The 23,580-nt window shown below is 41.0% G+C and overlaps 2 protein-coding genes and 1 long non-coding RNA gene across 5 annotated transcripts in view; 1 reads left to right on the plus strand and 2 right to left on the minus strand.

Annotated features, from left to right (window-relative positions):
• spire2 (spire-type actin nucleation factor 2) overlaps nucleotides 1-23,580 on the minus strand; it is a 189,957-nt gene that overhangs the window by 51,376 nt on the left and 115,001 nt on the right. The window lies entirely within an intron of this gene.
• LOC307039634 lies at nucleotides 12,258-21,927 on the minus strand. Of its 3 annotated transcripts, XR_013808312.1 has the most exons (5): nucleotides 21,880-21,927; nucleotides 20,524-20,792; nucleotides 20,278-20,430; nucleotides 13,192-13,375; nucleotides 12,258-13,085 (listed from the first exon to the last, which is right to left on the minus strand). It is a non-coding gene; the product is annotated as an uncharacterized lncRNA (long non-coding RNA). The 3 variants fall into 3 exon arrangements; XR_013808313.1 differs by having other exon boundaries at nucleotides 12,258-13,375; XR_013808314.1 differs by lacking the exons at nucleotides 12,258-13,085; nucleotides 13,192-13,375 and adding an exon at nucleotides 20,084-20,190.
• Nucleotides 13,395-19,972, plus strand: LOC307039632 (uncharacterized protein). The gene is made up of 2 exons (XM_079681890.1): nucleotides 13,395-13,866; nucleotides 13,988-19,972. The coding sequence occupies exon 2, from the start codon at nucleotides 14,123-14,125 to the stop codon at nucleotides 14,843-14,845; it is 723 nt and encodes a 240-aa protein (XP_079538016.1). The 5' UTR covers nucleotides 13,395-13,866; nucleotides 13,988-14,122; the 3' UTR covers nucleotides 14,846-19,972.

Raw genomic sequence — 23,580 nt, forward strand, 5'->3', positions numbered from 1 at the left:
TATTAAGAGTACATACTTTCATAGGGGGAAAGTAGAAGGTCAATGATAGAAATATATAGAATATAAAAAATCAAGAAGATACTAGAAGTGATCTCTACAATAAAACAGTTTAGTGCAGGATGTACAAAGATATTAATAGGAGGAGGTGCAAAACAGAACAAGGAATCAACCTTTATTCAAACATTAAATAATACTTTAGATTAAGGTCTTCTTTTAAATAAGAAAAAAGCTTTGGGGGTGTCAAAAGATAAATATCAAGCCTGACAAAGTACTTAACGCCTAATATATTGCTTTCCTGCAATGTTAACAATGTTGAAGCACTTATTTTAACTGATATTATACATATGAATTATACTCTTATGTATGTAGATAGTATAAGAAATGTGCAGAATATGACAGTTTAATGGTGGAGGTATACACACATATTGATAGATGTCTTGTAATGCACTGTTCAGGAACCTTAGCTGCGACCCAAGTTTTTCATTCATTGCATAACTACACCATAGTTGTGTATATGATATGCAATAAACCTTAGAAAATCTTGAAATCTTGAAAGGGATGTGCAAAATAGCCATTATATAGTCTTTAATGAACTATTAGTAGAGAATAATGAATATACTTTATTACTCGTTTCCATTAGTGTCAATTGCATGTTTAGTCTCAAGCACCAACTATCAAATATCTCTCCTGATTGTTGGCACTTGACAATCACCTTCCCTGAATTTTACTCAGTTGTAACTAAAGTCTGATTTAAGGGTTGTTTATATTTTACATCATTAATCAGAATCTGCAAAGTCCACCCATCCATCCATCTTCTCCCGCTTATTCGTGGTCGGGTCGCGGAGGTAGCAGTTCCAGCAGAGAGCCCCAAACTTTCTTTTCCCTGGCCACATCAACCAGCTCTGACTGGGGGATCCCAAGGCGCTCCCAGGCCAGCGAAGAGATATAATCCCTCCATCTGGTTCTAGGTCTACCCCTTGGTCTCTTCCCAGCTGGACGTGCCTGGAACACCTCCCTAGGGAGGCGCCCAGGTGGCATCCTAACTAGGTGCCCGAACCACCTCAACTTGCTCCTTTCGACGCAAAGGAGGAGCGGTTAAACTCCGAGTCCCTCCCGGATGACCGAACTTCTCACCTTATCCCTAAGGGAGACACCAGCCACCCTGCGGAGAAAACCCATCTCGGCCGCTTGTACCCGCGATCTCGTTCTTTCGGTCATGACCCATCCTTCATGACCATAGGTGAGGGTAGGAACGAAAATGGCGCGGTAGACAAAGAGCTTTGCCTTCTGGCTCAGCTCCCTTTTCGTCACAACGGTGCGGTAAAGAGACTGCAGTACCGCTCCCGCTGCTCCGATTCTCCGACCCATCTCATGCTCCATTGTTCCCACACTCGAGAACAAGACCCCGAGATACTTGAACTCCTTCACTTGGGGTAAGGACTCATTCCCTACTTGGAGTGGACAGTCCATCGGTTTCCTGCTGAGAACCATGGCCTCAGATTTGGAGGTGCTGATCCTCATCCCAGCCGCTTCACACTCGGTTGCGAACCGATCCAGTAAGTGCTGAAGGTCGCAGACCGATGAAGCCATCAGAACCACATCATCTGCAAAAAGCAGTGGTGCAATCCTTAGTCCACCGAACTGCAGACCCCCTCCCCCACGACTACGCCTCGAAATCCGATCCATGTATATTACAAACAGGATTGGTGACAAAGCGCAGCCCTGGCGGAGGCCAACCCTCACCTGAAATGGATCCGACTTACTGCCGAGGACCCGGACACAGCTCTCGCTTTGGGAGTACATAGATTGGATGGCCCTGAGTAGAGACCCCCTCACCCCATACTCCCGCAGCACCTCCCACAGTGACTCCCTGGGAACCCGGTCATACGCCTTCTCCAAGTCTACAAAACACATGTAGACTGGATAAGCGTACTCCCAGGCCCCCTCCAGGATCCTTGCGAGAGTAAAAAGCTGATCCGTCGTTCCACGACCAGGACGGAATCCGCATTGTTCCTCCTCAATCTGAGGTTCGACAATCGGCCTGACCCTCCTTTCGAGTATCTTAGAGTAAACTTTCCCGGGGAGGCTGAGTAGTGTGATGCCTCTGTAATTGGCACACACCCTCTGATCCTTCCTTTTTAAAAAGGGGAACCACCACCCCGGTCTGCCACTCCTTCGGGACTGTCCACGCAACGTTGATGAAGAAGGGAATCTGCAAAGTAACTTAGTGGAGTAAAAATACCAGGTTAACCTCTGAATTGTAGTGGAGTAGAATTACAAAGTAACAATGAGCTGTCATGTGGGTATATATTAATGCTGCGCATTATGGATACAAGCGATTTTCACCCATTTATTAATTATACGTTTTACATTTGATAACACCAATGTGTTTAATACTGGCAACTTCAACTTGTGGGGAAAACGAAAACGTTCAGTAGAGACGTCCCATAGAACATTTTGCGAAACACAACAGCCAACATGTGTAGTTCTGGGGGGGCGTTCGATTCCAGTTTTGGATAGTCTGGCGTTGTTTCGTTCCATTTCAAACAGCTGTTTGACGCTCAGCATAACCTTGGCGCACTGCCACTCTAACATCCAATCCCAGAGCTTGAAGATTAATCACGGGGACAGTAGTCCTAAACGATAGCTGGAGATTATGGGCAATCCTAAATCCATCCTAAACTCAGAATTTTTTGGGGATTTGATATGGCATTAACACCATATCCCTAGATGCATTGCGGCTAAAACATCCAATCAGCGAGCTTAAACCATAGCTGAGGATCTTGGGTAATCAGTTCAGTGGCTGTGTATCGCAATGATGCTCGAAATGTCCCTTATAGGCCTACGTCTGTTTCCGGTTATTTGTATTTTGAAATTCAGTTCCTGACGGACGCCAAAAAAGCCAGAGATTATGGAATTAAACAAACATATAAAAACAAGGATAATTGTGTGTTATTGGTGAGTAAATAACAGTGTGTTATTTAGAAAATAATAGAAAAATAGAAGGAAAAAAAGATTTTAAAAAAACAACAGATTTCAGTATTCTGAGGCTCTGAGCCCCATTTCTTTTCCTCACAGACGACAAAAAAAGTCAGACATTATACGATTTAAAATAAATAAAAAAATCGTGTCTTGATATTGAGTAAGAACATGTTTTTATGAACCCCACAGCTTCCGGTCTTACAAGACCCGAATGGACAAAAAGACGTGCTGCAGGCACGAAACATACTACCAATAGAAATACATTGCTTTTAAAATCGTTCTGTGTGACACGAAAAAAAAAGGGGACAATCGTGTTGTTGAACACGAATCAATAGATTAAATGTTGTGACTATAACACAAAATGCCGTGAGACTGGGTTGCTGCAGCACAGGTCATGGGCTGGCATTTCCCACACAAGCACCTATCAAACAAAACGTTTATCAGGAAACTGTATTACATCTCTCTCCCCCCCTTCGCTGCTCTCTCTCTCCCCTCCGGTACAGCTCCGCAAGACGTACAGATGTAGCGCTTCATTTCAGACGCCTACCCGTGCGGGTCTGTGATCTGCACGGGGTGGGCCCCTGCTGAAAAGGAAACCCCCCCCGCAGGACTTGATACGCCCCCTTGATAAATAAATGTGATTTTAATTAAACCAGCTGCAATGGATCATGGATCCACCAGGGGGAGCCGTGAAAAGCTGCCACACAGGAACTCATGTGAAATAAACAGCTGATAGATCTACAGGTATCTGATATAGCGGATATTTGTTAAGATCCATATGTCACGGATAGGATCATATTATGTGCTAAATAAGAGACATAATTATTTACAAAACATCACCATGTTTTTATTTAACAAAATAATGTTGTTTAATTCACGTAGGTGTAAGTAAAAACCATCGCTATGTTTTTTCATCAGGAAATGCAGCTCGGCTCAAACAAACGATTTTCAATCATCATCCTCACGATCATTTAATGTATCATATGTTTGCGAATTGAAATGAATGCACTCATACATGTAGTTTAATCCACGTGAGTTTACAACAACAAAAATAATCGCTTTGTTTTTATATCACATCCGACCGGAGGAAAATGCAGCACGGCTCTCACTACCGATAATCCTAATCCCACGGGCAAACAATACTATGTACAGTGTACTATAGGAAACAGTTGGCCGAAAACCGAATGCCGAAAGGCCGAAAATGATTAATAGAAATATATATATATGATGTATACATTTTTTACCAATGTTGTTCAGCTGCCTGATTATGGAAAAATAAATGATTATGGCAAAACTTAACTTAAATAATAATCACTATTATGGGTCCATAAAACATTTATTCAGCACTTTTGAATGCATACAGTACATTCATTCCAAGTCAAGTGCATTTTCTTTTCTCTGTAGGATAACTACAACAAAGTGCATTCAGAACAAAGCCAAGGTGCTTTAAAAATGCATAAACATCTAGGCCAGTAGGCCAACAACAAAATAGTGTAAATAAAGACTGTAACAACCAGGCCTTCAACAACAGCAAATGCACCTATAAGTGCATGCATACAAATGGATAAATCCACATGAATGTAACTATTTACAAATGAAATTACAATTGAATTTCAAGAATCTGTAAATAAGGCTGTCTGTCCTCATAAGCAAAGTAGTAAACATTGTATAAAGATACATAAAGTGAAAACTGGATACAAAATCCACAATCAATTACAAATTAAATTACAATTTCAAGAATCTGCAAATAAGGTGGTCTCTCCTCATGAGCAATGTAAACAACATTGTATCATTTAGATACAGAAAGTACAATATATTGAACACTGTGCTGCGGTCATTTCCCCCTAATGATAACCTGAGATGGTGAATTAAAACTCACAATGAAAATTATTCAGGAAAGTGGGTATAGAGTAGACATGTAGAACTAGATAAGCTTATGATAAGCCAGCCTCGTCTACTTATTAAGGAAAAGTGGGAGGTTCTTTTTAATGAACAGTAGCTTCTCTGCTTTATCAGCCATAAGTCTGTTCCTCTTCTCATCAAGCACATGAGAGGCAGCGCTGAACAGTCTCTCGCTGTCAGTGCTTGTGATTTGATCTTACTCCGCATATTTGTCCGGGTGTTTTGATTTCAAGTGGTGGAGTAATCCCGAAGTGCAAGTCTTTGCAGTTACACCCCCTCGAGAAATGTCAGCTGAACACGTTTTACAAATCACAATCCGCGCCTCTTTTTCTGATATTTTTAAATATCTCCAAGCGGCAGACATGTTGGCTGTGAGCCAGCCGCGAGCATGGTCGCGCGCCGTGCTTGTCGCCGCGTTTTGATTACGTCATCACAACAACACGTTAGCTTACCAACGTAACCCTGTTCTCTGACATTCGGTGATATTTTTTCGGTGCTAGAACCCTTTCGGCCGAAAGCCGAAAGGGACTTTTTAACCATTTTCGGCCGATAATATTCGGCGGCCGAATATTCGGTGCATCCCTAATTATTACTGTCTAATATTACTGCTATAACAATCACACATTGAGTTGTTAAAATCAGACCGTTGTTTTTTTTTAAACAGTCTGAATGAAACGGCAGCTCTCAGGTGATCAGGTGTGTGTTTACCAGTGTTGGGACTAACGTGTTACAAACTAACGCATTACTGTAACGCAACTACATTTTTGCGGTAACTAATAACGTTACTAGTTACCTATTCCCATTCAGTAACGCCGTTATACAGATGGAGCACTGAATTTCGGACTCCAGCTTACAGCTTCCTGCCTACCACCAGCCAAAGACCAGTATAGAGGAATGTTAAGCCCTCCCACTATTTTCCAAGAGGGCGTTGCCAGATTTTCAATTTCAGGTTTTAACCAGGAGATGGCGCTTCATTCACAAATACAGAAAGACAAGTTTCATGGACTTTCAGGTGTGTTTTGAAGAGCATTTGAACACATCAATATTTTAGATCAAATAAAGTATATCTAATCTTCTAATTCAATAATATATAGTCTTTATATATTAAATAATCATAATAATAATGTAAATGTTTACATTACACTTCTTTATTTGTTATGCTCATACTTTAACCTTTACAATCGTTTGCTTTAATATGCAGTATATTTTTTGTATATTTTTGTGTTTGCTTCCTCCTGCTCCCTTTCGGACACATACTGTATGATTTATTATTATTATTAATATGAAGATATTATTAAGATAAGATAAGATGGTACTTTATTGATTGAACATTTTAGTTTAGAATGTGCTGTCCCACGGTAATTCAGAAGGCTCACAGGTTATGGGATTAGTTTTGTATCATAAAGATAAAGCAACACTTTCTCAGAATAAAGCAAAACTATGAGTTTAAAAGAAAAAAAAACGAAGTCAAGCAAAATAAAATATAAGTTGCAAACAAATCATTTGTTTAATCATGTAAACTATAAGTCTTTTTTCTTTGTTTTAACATAGGTTTTTGTTTGCAGTTCTTGTTTCTTCTTTCTCAATGATCAGACTTTTGCTCTCTCTGCATCTTTCTCTTTTGCGCTCCCTCATTTTTTGTTTGAGATTTTGACACAAACATCCCAGGTGGGCGGGACTTTCAAGGGTGCGTCCCCATTGGCTACTCAGTTTTTGAGTGAAAGCCCACTACACCATAGATCATACAGTGCAACTCATGCAGCAAACTCCGGAGTCCACTCGTCCACGTTAGTGTCGGTGCCTCCTGGGGAGTTTTCATGAACATATCGGACTTATCTTATGGATTGCTGTGCATTATACTTGTGATGTGTAGTTCATACTTTATTTCAACTTTAAATATTTTAATACCTGAACACACTGCTGCTGTTAAATAATTTCCCAATTTGGGATTGATAAAGTGTCTGTCTGTCTATTTATTAGATTAAAAAAACACATCTATGTATTTTCAAGCTAAAGGTGATACACAATATAAACTGTATACTGTTATTTTTTCAAAGACATGTTACATTTCAAAAGCATATTGCTATTTTTAGACAAACAATTAAAGACTGCTTTAATTTAACAAATTCTGCAATATAAAAGTGCAGATTTGCTTTATTAAACAGAGCAGACCTAGGTTGCATACCAACACAATTAGGAACATGCTCACATCTCACTATGTTGGTCTGAAGAGCTGAAGCATTCATACACAATGGATACAAACTGTGTTGTTTCATTCTATATCCTGTGAGAACATGATATACATTTAGCATTAAAAACTCAACATACTATTCCTAGCCTGAGGAAGATCTGAATAATCAACAGATTTGAATGGAATCTCTAACATTTTCATGTAGAATAAAGACAAAAGAGTGATTATACAAATTACATTTATGGAAATTTGAACCAGAAGATGAAGTCTCAAATAATGTTTTAAATAAAAGGACATAAAACAAAAAGGTGGATAATAATACAATCTATTAAATGTATATGTAAAGACATTTTGTCAAATGAAATGAAACTGAGCAGGTGATAAAAGTAACGCCAGCGTGGATGAAGCTGGTGCAGTTCTTTCTAAAACTAATCCCATAACAGGTCACATTCCGACCATTATTTAAAACAATACTGTAGGTGCTTTCCCACCGTCTACAGTTTGATTTGCATAGAGGGAGCTATGTGGCTGAATGGCCAGCGATTAGGTGTGGCGCATTTATCATAGGTGATCAGAGCTAACCATAGGCGAAGTTTGGGGGGGTTCCCGGGGTGCCCGGCACCCCCTGGTGGCCGGAGTCTTTTTTTTTTTTTTTTTAGTTATGATGTACAGATAGTAGGTGGCCTAGATAAATATAACTCTGGAACGCATATCAATAAATGCAAACTCAATAAACATAATACATTTAAATCCACAAACATATTGTCTCAGTGTGTATTGCTGTTAGAGACAGAACATTACTCAAAAATGAGTCTACACAGACGATCTGTGCAGCTGCTGCGCCCTCACACGCTGCACGCACATGCGCACTTTGAGCACTCAAATTCAGACAAGTCGAGTCTGCCAGCCGCCAAAACCTGACAGGAGAAGACTAAAAAAATGGATATACGCTGGTTCTTCGCAACCAAAACAACTCCAGTTTCGGATTCAAGTTCCAGCGCCACCGTTGCTGCCACCCAAGCTGCACCTGCTCCGGACCCGCCAGTCCCGCCTCGCCCGTCGACCAGCCACCACATCTTGGCGCCGGTCGGCACCGCAGCTCCCGCCGCTTGCAATCCCTGTGAGACAGCCTCTGATGGCGGTCAACTTCCCAGTGACCTAGGAGATAAAAGTGTGGGCCCCAAACAGCCAGTGCTTCCCGTTTTCCCAAGACACAAAATTGGAGATAGAAATCGTTGCTTTTCTGCATTCTTTTATAACAAGCATCCGTGGCTGGAGTACTCGGTTTCAAGGGACGCAGTGTTTTGTTTTTGTTGCCGCCACTTTTCCAAGGAGATTGGAGAGGAGGAAGACACACTAGCTAAACAAGGCGGGCGATATTGGAGTAAGCTAACTGAGAGGCTGATAAAGCATAGCTCTTGTGAAAAACACAAGGCCTGCATGAGACTGTGGGAGGGCTACAAGGAAACTGAAAAGCATGGATCTGTCAGAGTCCACTTGTCAACCAGTCACCAGAACACAGTGGATAAAAACAGGGAGTATTTGACAAAGGTCGTGGATGTCGTTAAGCTGCTGTCTCAACTGGGCCTCCCTTTCCGTGGACATCGGGAAATACAATGGAGAAAAAAGGAAATACAAGAAAATAAAAATGAAAAAAAGCACACAAATACAGTCGATACAGAAACAGATAAAAGCAAGCCGGATGATGATGATGAAACAAAGGGAAACGTTTTGAGTCTGTGCGACTTCCTCGGCAAGTATGACCCAAGTTTCCACAAAATGCAGGATGAGAAGTACTTTAATTGTACAAGTCCAGATTTTCAAAACGAGGTCATCTCTTTGTGTGCAGAGCTAGTCAGAGAGGAAATAGCAAATGCAGTGCGTGAGACTGCTTTTTTCACGGTTATCGCGGATGAGGCCAAATCATCAAAGTCTGAACAACTGTCTGTGTCTATCAGATATGCAGAAAAGCTACAGGTTAAGGAGCGATTAATCTGCTTCATTGACTGCTCTGCCTCCCGAGATGCTGCTGGGATTGTTGAGGGTATCAAGAAGGGGTTGGAGTCATGTGGACTGCAGGACGTCCCAATAGTCGCACAGTCGTATGATGGGGCCTCAGTTATGTCTGGGCATTTAACTGGAGTGCAGCAGCGTATCAAGGAAGATTACCCCTTTGCCATCTACGTACACTGCATGGCCCATAAACTTAATCTGGTCCTGGTGGAATCATGCACAGTCAACAGAGACATCAAAATGACGTTAAATGTTATTGATAAGCTGTACTCCGTGTTTTCAGAACCAAGCAACCACCACAGGTTTCTGGCGATGCAGAAAACACTCGAGATGAAGGCAAAGGAAATTGGGCAACCCAGTGACATGCGTTGGGTGAGCAAATGGCGATGCGTCTTTGCGGTTAAATCACATTATGTGCCTATCACACGCTGTCTGAAGGAGATGGTGGATGAAGGAGAGAAATGGTCAGTGGAAGCAAGTGGGTTGTATAATCACATGACCACACCTGGCTTCATCGCCTGCCTCATTATCCTTGAGGACCTACTGCGGGTTGTGCACGTTGTTCACAAGAAACTTCAGTCCAAATCCACAACACTTGCAGATGCTGCCTCCACGATCAACAGTCTGAGAGCACACTTGAGGGAACGCAGAGGAGAGGAGGAAGGTTGGCAAGACATATGGAGCCAGATCAAGCAGTTTGGCGAGGACGTCGGCATGCCAGTTGCCACTGCAGAAAGTGACCCCCCCTCCATGGCAAAGCGAAAAAGAAGTTCAAGACTCCCTTTGTCGCTTTACCAGTATGTAGTGGGGGCCACACTTGGGCAGCGCCAACGAGATGAAAGGAATGAGGAAATAGACGGACAATTTGAGGCTCACGCCATCTACTGTCATTTATATCTCCCTGTGCTGGACAATATGATGGCCGAGTTGGACAGACGGTTTTCAGGTGAAGCCATGGAGCTTGCAGCGGCATGTGATGCTGTGATAAAGTGTGAGAAGAAAGGCATTGAACCACTTCTGAGAAAATATGCAAGCCTCAAGATCGTCCATCCACAGCTGGTGACAGCAGAAATGGACCTGATAAAATGTGCTGTCCAATCTCCCATTAACCTGAAGGACCTGCAAAACGAAGTGAGCAAGGAGAGCTATCCAAACTTCTTCCCATTACTCCAGCTTGCACTGACACTGCCCATTGGATCAGCGACATCAGAGAGAAGTTTCTCAGCAATGAGGAGGATCAGAAACTGGCTGAGAACTACAATGATCCAGGAGAGATTTTCTGATCTGGCCCTGCTGCACATTGAGGGAGATTTGACTGCAAAACTGTCAGTTGAGAAGATAGTGGACATCTATGCCAGTCGGAAAAAGAGGCGCCTGATGCTTCACTAGGTAAGCCGTTCATTCAAATTATTTTGTTTTGTTGAGCTTAAATGCGTGATTGCGCAGCATCTGCATTCGGGGATAGCCAGCTGCAGTAAGCAGCAGACACCGCTCCACGCTCAAACCAAAATCCTCCAAATCCTCCCGTTTGCATTGTGCTCACATGCTTCGGTCCTGCTAGCGGCCGCTGCTGACAGTTGTGGGGCAGAGACGCTGAATGCATGGAGATCATAATCACTAGATGACGGTGAACAAAAGTCATTACTTTGTTAGTTGGCTTTGTTTTCATCGCTGAAATTAGGTCAAAATGTGATAAAACTGCTGTGCTTATATCCTACAGTTATTAGTTAGTATGCCTATACAGTTCATTAAAAAGTGTGTGAGCATTGGGGAACATTGATCCTACAGACCTCTGTGTTATAGCCTAATTATAGCAGCAGTATGTGCCGCAGCAGCCGTTTTATTTTGCGGCGAGTTCCGCTGCCATAGTAATTTCATCTATTGGGCATATTAGTTATGAAAACACACCTGCAGTAGCCTGTAGGCTATCCTGATCAATTTTCATGTATGAATCCTTGTGTTGCAGCCTATAGCTATACATTACATTTGTAGTTATTTTTTGGCACCCCCAACCTTAAAGTTCAAACTTCGCCCATGGAGCTAACTGCCTGCCGTCAGATTTCATTTAAAAAACAGGTCTGATTTTAAGCTTCATTCACAAATACAGAAAGACAACTTTTCCAGCACTTTCAGTTGTGTTTTGAAGAGCATTTGAACACATCAATAGTTTAGATCAACTAAAGTATATCTAATCTTGTAATTCAATAATATATAGTCTTTATATATTAAATAATCATAATAATAATGTAAAGGTTTACATTACACTTCTTTATTTGTTATGCTCATACTTTTACCTTTACAATCATTTGCTTTAATATGCAGTATATTTTTTGTATATTTTTGTGTTTGCTTCCTCCTTCTCCCTTTCGGACACATACTGTATGATTTATTATTATTATTAATATGAAGATATTATTAAGATAAGATAAGATGTTACTTTATTGATTGAACATTTTAGTTTAGAATGTGCTCTCCCATGGTAATTCAGAAGGCTCACAGGTCACATTCCGACCATTAATTAAAACAATAGGTGCTTTCACACCATCTACAGTTTGATTTGTATAGAGGGAGCTCTGTGGCTGAATGGCCAGCGATTAGGTGTGGTGCATTTATCATAGGTGATCAGAGCTAACTGCCTGGCGTCAGATTTCATTTAAAAAACAGATCTGATTTTAAGACTATTTCTGCGCTCATAAAGAATGATAAGAATAAGAATAATGCGTATTGAACTGGTTTCATTAATTAGTGAGTTTATGTAACACTAGAACCGCCAATCGGGTCAATTTGTGTGATGTGTGTTGTGTGTGTGCAATGTAACTTTGTTTCAATAAAATATTAAAGTCTCCCAGTCCGTGACTTTTCCTGAAAGTGTGTTATGTAGCACCCTATGTTGTTACACATTGCATTCTAATAGCGGGATTTGACGGGTTTAGATAGGCCTATACAAAAACCTCTGGCGGTTCTAGTGTTAAGGTAATTAGGTACAGTAGAAGCCCTTTTTTAAGTAAAAGTTGAAGATATAAATATTATTATGAATATGGATAAATACTAGGCTATTTATTATTATAAACGTTAGTTCTTAACATCTATCACTGTGTATATCACCATTCTTTAATTAAATGCTTGATAGGTGCATGCAGATAAGTACAGTAAAACACGTACACAGATACATTATTTTGTATTTTTATTGAACAATGACAATTTCACTTTCCACTATGTCCACCTTTATTTTGCACAACCAATGGCAGAACTTTATTGAGGCCTGTAATCAGTCGACTACAGGTGTCTTGGGTCAGTCTTGTCTTCCAAAAATCCTCTATCGCTTGCATCAGCTCCTGCTTCGAGCCTGGTTTAGCCTCCTTCCGAATGTAGTCTTTCATCAAGTGCCAGACCAACTCGATGGGATTCAAATCCGGAGATTCGGGTGGAGTTTTAATCCAGTTTATTTCCTCCGCCGCAATTCCAGCTGCAGCCGCGCTGTGTTTCGGGTCATTGTCTTGGAAGAAGCGGTGATCTGACCCAAAATGTTCCCTGATGTATGGACCTGCAGCTTCCTTGATGATACTGTCTTCAAAGTAGATTCTGTCCATGATTCCTTCAAAGATAACCAAAGGGCCTGGACCGTGGCGCGAAATCAATCCCCAGACATGCAACTTTATTGGATGTTTTGGTTGAGGCTTTGCAACAGAATGGTCCTTCTTGTTGAAACTGAACCTTGCAAAGTGTTCCAGAGCTATTGTGGATTCATCCGTAAAAAGCACATCATGCCACGTTTCCCCAGACTCGATCCACTGGAGGGCTTGTCTCAGCCTTGCTTCTTTGTTGTGATGGAGTGAAACGGGTCCTGCCATATTTCCAGCCAAGTTTTCTCCTGGCCTTGCGTATGCTGCTCAGTCCTAGCGAAACCCCAAAGTCCGCCTGAATTTTCCGCTTTACACCATGAGCCGAGAGCTCGTCGTCAGCTTCTGTCGCATTCTCGATCGCAGTCACGATATTGCTATAAAAGAAAAAGACAAAAGCCATCAGGGAAATGCAGAACTGTCACATACAGTATCAGCTGTTTACGTTACGTGCTATACTATTAAATAAGGTAGGCTACTTACTGTTGGAGTTTTCTTGGACCTGAGCGGCGGGGTGGTTTCTCCTGAAAGTGGTTTCGCAGAGTGCTTTGTGAAACTTCTATGCCAAGGCTTGCAAAAAGTTATTGGATTTCTCTTGTTGATTTTCCATTTGCCCGCATGACACGAATCTCCTGGGACCTCTCTCGGTTGATGCGTGTCATCCTTGCTGTAATAGTAATACGTAATAAGCCGGTTACGCAAATTAGTAGCCAACAAAAGTAGGTGCGGCTGTATACAGCTATCCTATTGGTGCGTCTATAGACGCACCAATAGCAATCCAGGTGCACGAACACCATGTACGATTCACAGATAAATAGAGTGCATAACTTGCTTTTGGCACAACGTCTTTTTTGTGAATCAAGGAAGAACGCACAACCTCTTTTTTTGCAGAATGGATTCCAGCAATTTTTACCAGACCCGGAGAAAACGTCTTGCACAGGTGAGCTGACAGATTGTAAATAGGCCTAACCTATACTCTGCCCTTTAGACCTACTGTATGTGTGATTATTTGTTAATTTCACTTGTGCTTATGTCTAATTGTGTTATATTCTTTATTCCTAATTCCTATAGTCCGCCCCGCTGGTGGCTGCAAAAAAAGTGAAGCCGTCTCCTGCGCCAAAATAAACAAGCAAAGTCAGACTTGTTAAAAAGAAAGCGGTACGTACTATTGGCCCTCATTGTCAATCATTAATACTTACACCATTTCTCTGCTATACAATATATTGTTTATTTCCATGTGACCACTGGTATTCATATTGTTTTTTCTGTTTCCTATCAGGCCATCACACTTGCTCTGCTCCCGGCGTCTGCTTCGTGCACGGCTAGATTGGGTGACGCAGAAATTCGTGCACTTAAAATCCGGTTGACCGCCACGGAGGCACAAGTGTCCGACCTGATTCAAGAGCGGGATGCCATGAGGATTATGCAGCAGACTGCAGAGTCGGAGCGGGCTGCCATTACGTTGGCACAGAAGACTGCAGAGTCGGAGCGGGCTGCCATTACGTTGGCACAGAAGACTGCAGAGTCGGAGCGGGCTGCCATGAGGTTGGAACTGCAGCAGCTGAACACGAGCGCCTACCAACCCAGGCGACTGTTTGGGTTCGATGTGGAAGACGCAGACCCACAGCCTATAAAGCCAGATGTGCCAATTCCGGCCGCTCCCATACGGACAGTGCCAGCGGCCAATCCAGCGGTCACTCCGGGGTCCGCAGCAACAACACGACCGTCGGCCACACCTGATGCGCCCACACCTGATGCGCCCACACCTGATGTGCGCTCACCTGATGCGCCCACCATCACCAGGGCAGTTTCCTCGGATCGCGAGGAAATGTTCTTCGAGGACTGCTTCCAAAAGGGACAGCGTCGCCCTGATAAATTTGCGGGGGATATGTTCATGGCCATGTTGCCATTTGAAACATATGAGAACATGGTTAGAATAACTAACTGGAGCGGGAGCAAAGGGAAAATGCCCCTTCCCCTCAATGTAAGGCAGACACTTGAGTCCAGTGTCTCCCGTCGGTTCCCAGGCCTGACCACGGACCAGTGGCATAAAATTAGGAACCGGGTAAACGAGAGACTGAGGAGCCCACGGAAAACGGATCCAGAAACACCTCACCCTGGTTTCCGCCGCAGATAGGCATAGATAGGCCGCAGATAGCCTATGTGTTTGTATACATTATAAGATTCCGATTTTTTACGATATAATATTTTGTTAAATAAAAACATGGAGATGTTATGTAAATGTATGATCCTATCTTTGACATATCTTAACAATATTACACTCGTAAAAATAAATGGTAGACATATACAATTGTTTCCTCTTTTTATTTCTTCTGTACTGTATGGTGAATTGCCCTAATGTGGGAAATTGTTTGCATTTCAGACTTCTGGAATATAGGCTATTGCGATATGAAGCCAATACAATAAATCAAAATCCAGTACCATTCTGAAATCCCCAGTATGTGTCCTACTCAGGGTTGGGTTGTAACGGAATACATAAATCAGAATACTAAAATCAAGTAGGCTAACTTTATTCAGCTCGCGTTACATTTGAAAAACGACTAATCTGATTAGTTACTTTCGTAACCTGAAGTGAATACATTTTGGATTACTTATTGGAATTATTGGTGGAAAGATTTCCTCACAACATTTAATATTCATTACTAAAGGAACAGCCGAATCATCACAGCGCACAAAACCTAATAATTATAAGCCTGAATTATATAACATTTTATACCTAAAACATAAAAGCCACAATAAATAAATCACAATTATTCTAGTTGTTTTTACCTACCGTATTGCTTTCAACCCACCAGCTTTTATAGTGTTGTTACGTCACTAACTGTAAGCTTGTCACTCAGAGTAACCTACAGTTGATTTAGCTGCTGGAGAAGAAAGATCAGGGGGGGAGAGAGCTGTGGTTGATGGGCCATTAGTTATTTCTTGCCTTTACTGAAAGGAGGGGAGGCAACTATTTTAAATAACTATAGGCCAATCTCTAAATTGTCAGTTCTGGCTAAAGTGCTCGAACGAGTGAGTGAGCAAGTAAAGGAGTTTTTATGTAAAAATGATATCCTGTCTAAACATCAGTCAGGCTCCAGAAAGAAACATAGCACCATCACTGCGACAATGAAAGTCGTGAATGACATTACTAGTATTTTAGATAATAAGCAGAGTTATGCAGCTCTGTTTATTGACCTTTCCAAAGCGTTTGACATCGTTGATCATCGATCTTAAAGCAGAGGCTACTCAGTATTGGCATATCCAGCCATGCAGTGGGGTGGTTTGTGAACTACCTCTCTGAAAGGTCCCAATGTGTTCACTTTGATGGGCTGTCTTCTGAGTGGTTAAACATTTCTAATGGTGTACCACAAGGTTCTGTTTTAGGTCCACTTTTATTCTCCATATATATCAACAGGTTAGGTGAAAATGTGGATGAAGCTACTTTACATTTGTATGCGGATGATACCGTGATGTATTGTGCAGGTACCTCCATTAAGGAGGCGGTTGTTAAATTACAGGCTGTTTTTAACACTGTTCAGACTCAGCTCTCTGAACTAAAGCTTATTTTAAATGTGGATACAACCAAGGTAATGCTCTTTTCAAAAGCTAAAAAGATACCAGAGCCTGTTTTAGATATTGTAACTACGCAAGGAATAAAACTTGAAGTGGTTACCTGTTACAAATACCTTGGTATCTGGCTTGATGACTGTCTCTCTTTTAAACTGCATGTCAATAACCTGCTAAAAAAACTGAGGGTTAGGCTAGGTTTTCTTTTACAGAAACAAGTCCTGTTTCTCACTTGAGGCCAGGAAAAGGCTAGTCACTGTGACCTTTTTACCTGTACTATGGTGTTCTGTTTTATATGAATGCACCGGCCAATTACCTGATCAAGTTAGATGCCGCCTATCACAGTGCACTGAGATTTGTGACAAACTGTAAAGCATTAACCCATCATTCTACCCTGTATGCAAGGGCAGGTTTGCTTTCAATAACTGTACGGCGGCTCAATCACTGGTATCTTTTTATTTACAAATCAATGTTAGGGAAACTTCCATCCTACATCTGCTCCCTGATCTCACGGCGTATTGTAAATGGCTACTGCTTGAGATCGAATACTGTGGTTGTATTAAATGCCAACTGCTAGGACTGTCTTAGGGAATACAGCTTTTAGATGCGCAGCTCCGCTAACTTGGAACAGTCTGCAAAAGGAATGGAAGTTGAGCAGTTTGGTTCCATTACATGTTTTTAAAGCAAGGATAGATGCTATCCAATCGGAAACTGTTGGTATCTGTAAATGCTACTAGCTATACAAACTGTAGTCAATGTAAATATGCCATATGATGTCCTCTTTGTTTTTCTGTCATGTTTGTATTCATGTTGGAACCTACTTGCAGCAGGTCACCATTGAAAAAGAGGCCAATGATCTCAATGGGTTTTCACCTGAATAAATAAAGGTTTTGAATTGAATTGAATTGTGTAAATACACAGCTGCAAGCTGCCGTTTCATTCAGACTGTTTAAAAAATGGTAACAACGGACTATTTTTCTTAGCGGATGCATGTCAATTTAAATCAATACATACAACCAGGGCAGGAATTTCACGAGGGCCACGAGGGCCGTGGCCTCCCACTTTGGCCTTGTGCCCTTAAAAATGATATCTGCCATAAGGCCACAGTGGCCTTGATGCCCTCTCTGACTAAGTTTTGTGGTTTAGCAGTCTGCCTCTTTTCTGACACGGCTTCAACACCAGCATATTTTGAAGGAGGACATTTTTTTTGATTTAAGCGCTTGATTTGAGCCTGGAATGCACCGCTCGGACGGTCTATGATGACAGTTGACATCAGTCTAGGACCTATCTCCGCCCACCCCCTCACGCGTCCGTGTGCGTAGGCCGGTCTAGGACCTAGCTAGCTGATTCTCCGCTCAAGAAAAGGCTGAGGTGAGGTATGGTTTTGTGATGATCCTGTTTGCCGTTAAGTTTTTCATTTGTCCAGCTTTAAGTGTAATTTTATGGATAACATTACTATTTCTTGCTCGTATGGTAATGCATAATTATAATATTTTGAAGTGTTTTTGTTACTACTTGGATAAGTTATGTTGCAGTTGTGTTCTTTTTTTATTATTATCTAGTGCTAGGCAGTTAGCGCTGTGTTGTTAGCTGTCAAAGACCTCTGTGCAGACTTATTTGACCACCGGCGATCGCAGACGGAAGTTCAAAGTTTGCTGCTCGTTTATATCGCCCAATTTTCAAAACGGTAATGAAGAGAATGCAGGGCGATTGGCGTTTAAGCCTGCACACTTCAACAATTGAAGATCTACTCCTCATCAAATCCCAGGGTTGTGCTCCTGCTGAATATCAAAGTGATGAAGCTGTGGCAAGATGGTGGGCAGCTGGCATCAACAAAAGGAGACCCAATATTCATTCCTATGGTCAAAGGAACCCCAAAAGTCCAAATCTCCCTGACTCGTCATCATCTCCATCTTCAAGTGACTCAGAATAAGGACGCACCTTGACGTAGGCCCACTACCACAGTCTCACAGTGAGCCAAACATGTCTGTGCTATAAGAATCCTTTGTAGTTTTAATAAAGAATGTGTTTAATTGCAATTTGGTGTCCATTGAATGCTTAATAAATATATATAAAAGTATTGTAAATGCATATACAATCGTAGTCACTTCATATCGTATGTTAAATCATTGTTTTAATTTATGGCCTTGGTGCCCTGGCTTTTGGCCTTTGTGCCCTTAAAAAATTGACAACTCAAAAGGCCAAGTGGCCTTGCCCCTAAAATGACGAAATTCCAGGCCTGCATACAACTATTTTTTAAATCAATAAAAACATTTTCTAAATCCATAAAAGCATTTCAATTAATATTGGGAGTCATGTCATTACTTTGTTGAGAATGTGGCCATGTAATAAGCGGGATAATTTGCAGCGACTTGTTCCTTATGGGGAAAATAACACCCTACATGCTCAAGATCCCAATGCGGACGAGGCCCCATTAAAATATAAATATTTTAAGTAAATTACTGAGTTTAGGCACGTTAATAACGTTTTAATGAAGTTGAATACAGTATATTCATATGTGTCAGTGATTACATGTAAATTCGGCGAACATAAACATAAATGATCGTGGTGAAGATGATGATTAAATTAGGATTAAAAATCGAGAGCCGGGCTGCATTTCCTCCCGTTCGTTTTTTTCGACTAAACAACATTATTTTGTTAAATAACAACATGTTGATGTTTTGTAAATGATTACATGTCTCTTATTTAGCACAGAGTATGATATCCGTGACATATGGATCTTAACAAAGTTCCGCTGTACATCCAGCGTACTGTATCTGACTTTATTTCACATGAGCTCCAGTGTGGAACCCCACTGCACCTCCTGGTGGATCAATGATCCATTGCAGCTGGCTTCATTATAAATACATTTATCTATCACGGGGGCGGTCTCAAGTCAAGCTGGAGGTTTTCCCTTGAGCGAGGGCAGATCCCGTACCAATCACGGCCCTCGCGTTTCAAACTGTCCGAAATGAATCGCTCTATCTGTAGTTACTGTGATTTAAATGGGTGCGTTAACGCGTTACATTATGTGATCCAAGTGAACCGAATCCCCCTGCGGATGTAATTTACAGACGAATACAGCGATGTCCTCTCACAGTACCATGGAAAAGTGAAAGTGACCAGAGAGGAGTGATGATTGGTTAACGCGGGGTAACATTTCAGGGTAAGCCAATCAGAGACAGAGTTGGGCGGGTCTTGCCTTATGGGGAAAATACACAGACACACAAACACTTGCTAACACACACACATAGGCCCTTTCTTATTTCTCTAACTCCCCTCCTCGACTCCTATCCTCGAGACTTAGTCCCGCCCACAGGAGCCGAGGAGGGGAGCCGAGGAGAGAGGAGGGGAAGCAGCCCCTTACGAAAAAACACTATAGTATTACTATTAAAAATTACTATAGAAATACCACAAAAAACTGCTATAGTATTTCTATGGTGTTTTGGGACACACTATAGAGAATTACTTTAGTAATACTATAGAGTTGGCTATGGAGATCTTATAGTGAAGTTACAGTTATACTATAGTGTTTCCTGTAGTATTTCTATGGTTTTTCGGCCACTATAGGAAATTACTATAGCTATACTATTGAGTTTTATGTAGTATCACTATAGTGCTTTGACTGCTTTCTATATTATTTCTATGGTTTTTTGGAACACACTACAGAAAATTACTATAGTAATACTATAGAGTTGGCTATGGTGATCTTATAGTGAATCTATAGTTAATTAGCTTTAATAATGATGTATTCATCTCTATAGTAAGTATGGTATCAACAAATAAAAGTTAGCAGGCAGAGCAGTTTCAATTTGAAAGATAGGGACTTTATTAACAAAATAAAATACATTGTTCACAGAATATGAATACGAATAACTTAAATGTAAAAAAATTACAAGAACAATTTCAGGCCTGAAACAGAAATGGTTGGGCAATGAAATTAAGGGAAAAAGTGTCCCAACCCCTATATGCAGACACATTTCACATTCATATACTTACAACCCATGCCTCTCTACCAAGTCAGAGATGCAAACTCTGACAAGTTTGAGGTTGGTCTTCTCGGTAAGAATGCCATTTTGCAGTTCATCAAATACTTCTGGAATTTTCTTCTCAAGTAGATCAGTTAGGCCATTCCGAAGAACTGGTTGTTGGCTGAACAAAACAATAAGAGCAAGCACAGCACAAAGTAAAGTTCTGGCCTGTGATTTTTTGAAACACAATTTAACAAGCAAGGTACATGTATACCTGAGTTTGACAGACTTCTCTTAGGACAGGCTGAAGATCCGGTGCTTCAGAAAAGTGCACTTGGAATCTGTCAAAGTTACTGATTCTCACTTCTATCAACATCTATAAACTCTTTGAAGTCTGTGTTGTATTTTAAAATCCTATCAAGGACAAATCCAAATTCATCTGTTACTTCCAGGAGATGGTTTGTGCTTTGGACACTGTAGATTTTTCTTTTAATTTACTTTTTGTTCGGACTTTAACAGATTCCTGCAGCTCATTCCCGCTTCCTGTAATTATAAGAAAAAGACAAATTCATCCTGATGTTGACTAATCATATTATGCCAGATTAAATTAAATGCCATCATCTATCATCTTCTAGTTAAACCCATTAATACACACCTTATATGAATTATAAGCAGTATGGTCATTTTAAGTTGATTAACTTCACCCATAAAGACAACTTCTCGAGAAGCACAGGGGAGATTCTGCTCAGCCTCCAGTGGCGTTTTCTCCTGGAGGCTGGGTATTTCTTTATATTTTTTATTTGTATTTAAAAACATCTCTCCGCTGTTGTCAGTGAGTATTTTACAAAGACTGAAACAGCGCCACTCTAAATTAATGTGTGGTGAAACACAGTATTGCACGCTACACTCACTCTATACTACACCCGCAGTCCGCTGTATCAGGGACATGTCAAGGAAAGCCCGCCGGCCTTCCCTTCCAACGATTTGATTGGTCGGAAGGAAAGCCCGCCGGCCCTTCCCTTCCGACCAATCAAATCGGGAAGGCCTAACTGCTGTGCGTGACGCTGCGTCTCACATACACAGTTGCCTTAGCGACAAGAGGCAGATATGAAATCTCCCTTCGACACAATATAATATTTGCAAGTAGAGAGTAGTGGCTGATGTTTTAGTCAGAAACAGGTAAACTGTAGTGTACACGTACTACTAATAAATAACTTTAGTGCGAGTAAGTTACGTATTTGCACTGTAAGAGACTGTATATCAACGCAGCCTCACTCGCACTTTCTCGCCACATCTGGCCGAACAATGAAACCTAGCCAAAGTAGCTAGATAGCATCAAACATATAGCTGCTAATGCTATCAATATAATGCCGATTGAAGAATGATCACAGAAAAGAGAGTAAGCTACATTAAGTTAAGATAAAATAAATATAATAAAAAAGAAGAAGAACGGCCTAAAGGAAAATAATTGTCATCCAGGCAGCTAAACTCAAACAATAGTAAGCTGTTCAACATTGGCAAAACATATTTATTTAAGTTTAAAAATATGTATTTAGACCCCTAGCTTGCTCACATTATGACAATATATCTGCTCACTTTGTTAAAAACGTTTTGTTTCTGTATAACTTACCTAGAGTTAGACTCTCCTCCGCTGGCTGACATCCATCCTCCACAGCAGCCAGAGGTGAAATGGCAGTGGGGACATTTGATTGACAGTTGAACAGTTGAAAAATGATACATTTGAAATAACTCAACCGTGATTGGGCAGGACAGTGCCCAATGTTAGTGCCCAATGTTAGCCCAATGTTAGCCCAGTGTTAGTCAACACTAATGTGTTGACTATGTGCATTTTTATTTTTTCTATGTACACACATGTGTGTGTAAAATAGTTAAGAAATTACACTGAATGTGTTGAATTGCCTTTGACACAGCAATGTGTTAAAAAAAATGTCACATTCATTCTAGGAGTGTAATACTTTTACAAACACTATGGTAATAATATGCATTCATTATGACAATATCATACTATTATAGGAGTGTTATATAGTGTCTTCAAAAAACAACTACAGAAACACTAAATATTAAAATACAGTAGTACTATTTAAAATAATATAGTCTTAATACAGAAACACCAAAAAAACCACTATGGTAATACTTTTACAAACACTATATAATAATATGCATTCACTATGACAATATCATGCTATTACTATAGGAGTGGTCTACAGTGTGTTCAAAAAACAACTACAGAAACACTATATATTATACTATAGTTATACTATTTAAAATAATATAGGAATACTACAAAGATCTAGATACATAGTATTACTATTGAAATATTATAGGGCTACTATAGCTAGTAAAATGGCACTACAGAAAAGACTATAGTAATACGATAGCTGGTGAAAAATACTATAGAACTCTACAAACGTACTATAGGATACTATACAACTCTTATAGTATACTATAGTAATACTATAGTTAATTTTCGTAAGGGGCAGGCGGTTAGAGAAATGAGAACTCCTCTTCTCTGAGCGGTCATTTTAAAGAGACGTCCATATTTTAGAAAAATATCGCCTCTTTGTTTGTAGATATCTACTAATCTAAAGCAAATAAAGAGTAGGCCTGTTATACTGAGTGATATATATCTTACACACTGCTCCGCTGATCTGCACGGACCTCACAGCTGTTCTCACTGTAAACATCGCGTCGTGATGAGAGCAGTTAATAAAATAATATCCAGGGGATGCATGCAGAGCTGCCATTGGCTGAGATAAGTCACGACTCTTTGAAACATCTCTGTTCCCGGAAATGCATCTACGAAGGAGCCGTGGAGGACCGTGGAGGACCCATCAGTGTATCCTCGGTTAGAGCTCCTCCAGAGAGCCTCCTCGACGCTCGATCCTCGGTCCTCGAAGTGCATTTAGAGAAATGAGATGTCCTTCAACATGGCGAGCTGAAATTCGTTTCCGGGTCACTACCGGAGGACCGAGGAGTCGAGGAGTCGAGGAGGGGGATTTGATTAAATGAGAAAGGGCCATACACGGCAACGCCCACCACCAGCACACACACTACGGCAGATGCAAGTATCAGCGAGAGCAGCAGCGCATTTACAACTTGGAGATATAACCACTATTTTCAATTTGTGGGGATAAAGGACTTACAAAATGTTATGGTCAAATGTAAACTGTGTGCAGGACAGAAAGCATTGTCCACATCGAAAAACAGCAAAGCCAATCTCCTGAAGCACCTAATTAATGTACATGGGGCTATAAAACTAGTCGCCAAAGACCCCACCATCTCAACCACCGGCAGTGACCCAGATTGAGCA

This window comes from Notothenia rossii (assembly GCF_949606895.1).
Source record: "Notothenia rossii genome assembly, chromosome: 5".
NCBI classification, from domain to species: Eukaryota; Metazoa; Chordata; class Actinopteri; order Perciformes; family Nototheniidae; genus Notothenia; species Notothenia rossii.

Bases quoted from the DNA above. Each gene is read 5' to 3' on its own strand.
- LOC307039632 (XM_079681890.1), top strand. From the start codon at position 14,123: ATGAGGATTATGCAGCAGACTGCAGAGTCGGAGCGGGCTGCCATTACG.